The 5546-nt window shown below is 32.1% G+C and overlaps 1 protein-coding gene across 1 annotated transcript; it reads left to right on the top strand.

Moving 5' to 3' along the window:
* The first annotated feature begins 3723 nt into the window (after positions 1-3723).
* Positions 3724-4890, top strand: LOC124375196 (dentin sialophosphoprotein-like). The gene has a single exon (XM_046833302.1). It carries the CDS (start codon positions 3724-3726, stop codon positions 4888-4890), a length of 1167 nt encoding a protein of 388 aa, XP_046689258.1.
* Positions 4891-5546: the final 656 nt, after the last annotated feature.

Raw genomic sequence — 5546 nt, forward strand, 5'->3', positions numbered from 1 at the left:
GGGCGAGACCTGCAATCACGTTTATCTATAGCGCTCGACTTTGATCTGTCTGAGGATGGGGGGGGGTTTTTGCGATAAGACAATTCCTGTTTTATATTGACGAAATATTGTTCTACGCTAATCTAGTAATCAGTAGAAACGAAATGTGAAATAACGATTCATGTCTGGGTGTGGTCGGTATAATCCCAAAGTACCAAAAATTCATATGTTTGTAATTTATTGTCATAGAGTCATGGAAATGGTCTTGTTTTGTTTGTATTTAGTTCCATTATTGAAAAAAATAGTTGTTTAAAAACTTTTCAAAAATGGAAAAAAATAAAAATAACAAAATATCATTAAAAAAAATTTTTTATAAATTTTTAGTTTGTTCTATAATAAGATAGCTTAAAATTAATACCAACAATAATTTCAATATTTTACATAATAACACAGTTAATTGTTAGTACACACACAAAATTTCAAAGTACTTACCTCAATAAATACAGAAGTTATTTTATATTTTCCAGATATATACATATCTTGAAAAATCACTTTATTCTAACACGCGTATAGTCCTATTGGTTTTGAGATCATACATTGTTCTAAGTCCAATAAAAACACAATGAAAACTCAAAAACAGAAAATTTATAACTTATTACTATGTAGTGTATACTATTGTGATGTATATTTACAAGAACTATATACAATTTTCCGGTGTAATGTTCTAACACCTGTGTCACCAAAGCATGTCGGATGGACACCTTTCTTACATGCTTTACAAACAGTTTTTTTTCTCTTTCTTCTTCCTCCAGTACTGGTACTTTGCTTGCTGCAAACACAACAGTTTCTTAGCAAATCCCAGGAAGAGATTCTAGCCAAGGGGGATTAGCTCCAAGATGTCACCCCCTCCCATATCCGGGTTTGGGTCGATGAGGTTGAGATTTCTGCCTAAGCCACTCACTGGAAAGATCTTCAATTATTGAAGATGTAAATTGAAATCTTGTCAATATTTTCCCTGAACTATTTTCATTGTAAATTATGTAGGCATTCAGTACCATTCTAGAAAATAAATTGAACACGACCTTCTTCCAATATTTGACGGTCCGACGTTCGTCTAAATAACAGTACAACATTTGGTCGGATCCGTCTATGCCGCCCATATACACGTTGTATGAGTTTATCATTTGAGGCTTTATTTAGGATTGTTCTCGTGCCTTTTTTGTCTTCTAACTGTTTGGACTGTGCTGGTTCTTTAGTAGAAAGTAGCAAAACTGGATTTTTTTGGGAAGCCTTCTCACGGTAACCTAACATCAACATATTTTCTTTGTCTCATGTATAACTTTTTTCCAACATCAAACTTTTCTTTGAACTGATGAGGTATCCCTTTTCGATTGCTCCGTAAAGTGCCTGTCATGTACGTAAGGTTTTCAAATAAAAATTTAGCCAAAGAAAGCTGGTAAAAAATTGTCCATAAAAACGTGATAACCCTTTTTTAGATACTGTCCAGTTTCTAAAAGTTTCCGAACAACATTGAAAGCAAGGCCAGTTTCTTTATCTTTATTTTTACTACCCTATAGCAGAAGAAGGCCAAACAATACTTTGTCACTGAGTCGCATAACATCCACATCTTTATGCCCAGCGATGGTGGTGCATGTTAGGCAAGTATTGCAATATTTGCGAGTGGCTCTTTGTTCTTATTAGACTTTCGTCTACAAGAAATCTCCCGATGAGGGGGTGTAGTGAGTTCTGAAAAATCCTATTGGCATGTTCTAACAAAGGGGCAAACTTACCTCAAGGATCATATTCAGATGTCCTGGTTTCGCTAACAATCTGTTATCTGCAATGTGGAAAAACTGTAGGAGACACTGAAACCTGTTCCGGCTGAACATTTTTTCCAAACCAAGGTGTGCTAAGTGAGCCATTAGCGACCAATAGCTATCAATTGTAGGCTTTTGAATTATTCCCATATTTAATATAGTAGCATAAAAGCTTTCATTTCATGCATAGTTAAACCGGTTTTCCTTTGTTGACTCTAGGGGAAGGTGATAGTGTTTGGCATGGGAAATGCAATGATTCTCGGGCATATTGTTTGGGTTTTCTAAGCACAAAAATTGATCAAATTTACTGTAAAAAATAATTGAAATATAAAATTTCGGGGGTGAATCTGTGGAGGACAATGTTTTGGTCCGGGTAGTCCATCAAATGCAAATGTGGTTTGGGAGTGGGTGTCATTATTTTCCACAACTACGTTCCAGTCAGAGCCAGGGATATTTTGATTTGGGATATTTTGATTTAGTATATTTTGATTTTGAACGTTGTTTTTGGCCTACATTATTAATTATACATCTGTAAAATTAGATATTACATCTTCGATAACTTCATTTACAGAAACATGGGCTTGACATCAAGCTACTTTACGTCTGATATGTAGGGTATGGTTTCATCTCCTTCGTCAGATGAGTCTTCTGATTCTAGGCCTATATATCTGGGTCAAACATCCGTATCGTCATTATATTCTTCCCCTAGACCCACAGAATCCTCAGATGTACTGATTCATTTTCAGAATCAGAAAGATTGTTCACAAAACCAACACTATAGTCTGAGTCATTCAAGACTTTAATTCCCCCTTCCTAACAAACTATTTTCTAATGTATTTTCACTAACTGGTGATCTACTCCTCTTACTCATCTTCGAAACCAATTATAAACACCAATAAAAAAAAAAAGTTTTATACATAATATCTTTAAAAACAATAAAATCATCTACAATAACCTCAACACACTGAGCTGTCAGTCTCACTGAAGTGACCCAAACAACAAAAAAAAACAACTATATTTTCATAGATTATAATACATAAGTAAAATCCAAAAAGGATAAAATAGGTTTATTTATGTTCCATGTAACCTCTAGACACTGCATAATCGTTTTGTGAGATTTGATGTACATTAAATGCCTGTAAAGTAAGTTTAAACGAACGATCTTTTATAACGATCGTCGGCAATTTTCGCAGTGCCATTGACGATCGCTATAAACGATCGTCGGCAATACTCGCAAAAAATGCCGACGACGCTATATCGATCGTTTTGGGATTAAAAGGGTTAATAAACCTCTGTCCCAAAAAAAAAACAAAGTGGGGTTGTCAAAAGTTACATGTTTCGGAAATCACTCCATCACAGACTACAACTTTAATAGTCTCTGTGAAATAAGTTGTTGTTTTATTTTTTTTTTTTTGTGTTATATAACTTTAACTGCAAGAATGAAGCCATTTAGTGGATCCTATATTATCTTCCCTTTTCGGGTGATGGAATGATTTCCAAAATTGTTACATTTGACGGAGGTAAAAATTATTATGTAATTGGTTTTTAAATATTATTCTTTTGTATTTATTAAAGTAAAGTAATTCCCATACAGTACTTAAATATCATCTATATTTTTGCAGATTTTGAAGGATTCATTTATCCTTCAGATAAAGATCAGAAAAAAATTTTATTATCTCACGATTTTTTAAATAGCTTCTCTTGAAATCTTCATCTTATTTTAGCTATAAATAAAGTTTTAAACTATTGTCAGGTTTATTGTTTCAGAATTATTTGGGGAATTCATTAAAAAAACAAAGAAAATGCCCTCGGGCACTTTAAGAAGAAAACGGAGTTCAAGAAGCGGGGGAAAAGGACGACATGAGCATCAAATTCACTGCCGTACATATACTAAGGACAAAAAAACTCAAGCTGTTAGTTAAAAAAGATGAACCAAAAAGAAAATCTTAAAGAGGAAGATATTACTAAAGGGGATCACAAGAAAAAATCACCCAAAGAAAAACAATCAATGAGTAAAGAGCGAGAAGATTCAATTAACTCTGGATGGTCAGACATTCCTGAAATCCGAATAATTCAGACAGAGAGTGCAGAGCGATTGGATGATGTGGGAGGCCAAACAAGAACAAAAAAGAATTGTGATACAGATATTGATAATGAAGAAAAGTATAAAGTTACCAAAAGGAAATTAAAAAAAGGAAAATCACAACAGAAAATCAATCAAATTTCCGAAACTAAGAAGAGTAATAAGAACATGAAAAATAATAAACCCAAGAAAGAGCTGAATTTTAACGAAAAAGATAGTAAAGATTCTCCTGAAAACACCAAGAAAGCTCATAAGCAGAAAGGTAGCACAAGTACTAAAGAAAACAGAATATCATCAACAGAGAACCGTGCTCTAGATGTTGATGTTAATGATGAAGAGAACCAGTTAATGTCAGAGAATGATGATGAAGATGAAAATGATCAAAGCAAGTTTATTGTTCGTAAAGTAAAATCAGGAAACAACAAATTAAAGACACTACAAAATACAAAATCACAGTTAAACACAGCCAATAGAGGTATCAAAAGGGTTAAAGCTAAAGAGAACAAATCTACAGAAGAAAGTTTTGAAAATAAATCTACAGATAAAAGTAACACAGTAGAATCAAGTAATGATAGTGAAGAATCAAATGAACATACTGAAAGTGAAGATGATGAGATGAAAGGAGATATAAAAGAGGACAACTATTCAGATCAATCTGATACAGAAGATGAAAGTGATCAAGGAAATAGTGAGGATGGGAATGATGTAGAAGATTTTCCTTGTGATGAAAATAAAATAAAAAACTATAAATGTTCACAGCAAGACATTAAAAAACTAACAAATGATTTTGAAAGTGGAGAGAGTGGTGAGAGTGATGTCTCATCCCAAAATACTGTTAAACATGTTAGTTTACAGCAACAAAGAAAAGAAAGTAGAGAAGAAGATATTAATAAAAAACAACCCGTTAAAGACCAAACAAACTCTCAGAAAGTAATGGCCAGATTTAAAATTGCAAATGTTCTTCTGAATGAAGCAAGAAGAAGAAACAGTAATGGTCTTGAGGAAAGTTAAGTTAAATTTATACAATTAATGGAAAAAACATATTTATTTCAGTCATATATTTTGTGACGCACTAATAAGTTAACATGTTAGCTTTTGTGGAAGAGTATTTTATAAAACATGTGATTGTGCATTTTTTATCTCACCAAAGTAATTTTGTAGTATGTGAGAAGTAATTAATTATTTTATGATAAAAATATTGAAATATAATACATTAAAAACATAACTTAAAAAGAATCTAAAATTTGCATATTGATTTCAACAACATTATAGGGCTAAGGTTTGGAGAGTGAATACCGTAAGATGTACACTTTATTAATTCTATAACATTTATCTGATTAATTATAATACTTTTGTTGTGATTCATTAGGCTTCTTACTCTAAATGTGAACCATGACAGAAGATTTGGTTTAAGAGTTGAGTACAAATCCTGAATTAATTCTGACCAATTTATCCACTTAAACTTCAGAATGATTTTGTATAATCAATCCAATGTTGTTTCTTTTGTGTGTGTATAATTTTTTATTGTCTTGTTTTATTTCATTTTTCTTTATATAAAATAACCTAACATGACTTTAAACTGCAATAATTTGATACTGGCATTAAATAAATATTTTTTTTTTGTACTTGTATTATATACTCAGAAAAAGTTTTTACATCAGTCTATA

Source organism: Homalodisca vitripennis, unplaced genomic scaffold (genome assembly GCF_021130785.1).
Source record: "Homalodisca vitripennis isolate AUS2020 unplaced genomic scaffold, UT_GWSS_2.1 ScUCBcl_14870;HRSCAF=25777, whole genome shotgun sequence".
Lineage (NCBI taxonomy): Eukaryota > Metazoa > Arthropoda > Insecta > Hemiptera > Cicadellidae > Homalodisca > Homalodisca vitripennis.

What these genes read in the sequence shown, in the direction of transcription:
- LOC124375196 (XM_046833302.1), top strand. Translation starts at nt 3,724, where the DNA reads ATGAACCAAAAAGAAAATCTTAAAGAGGAAGATATTACTAAAGGGGAT.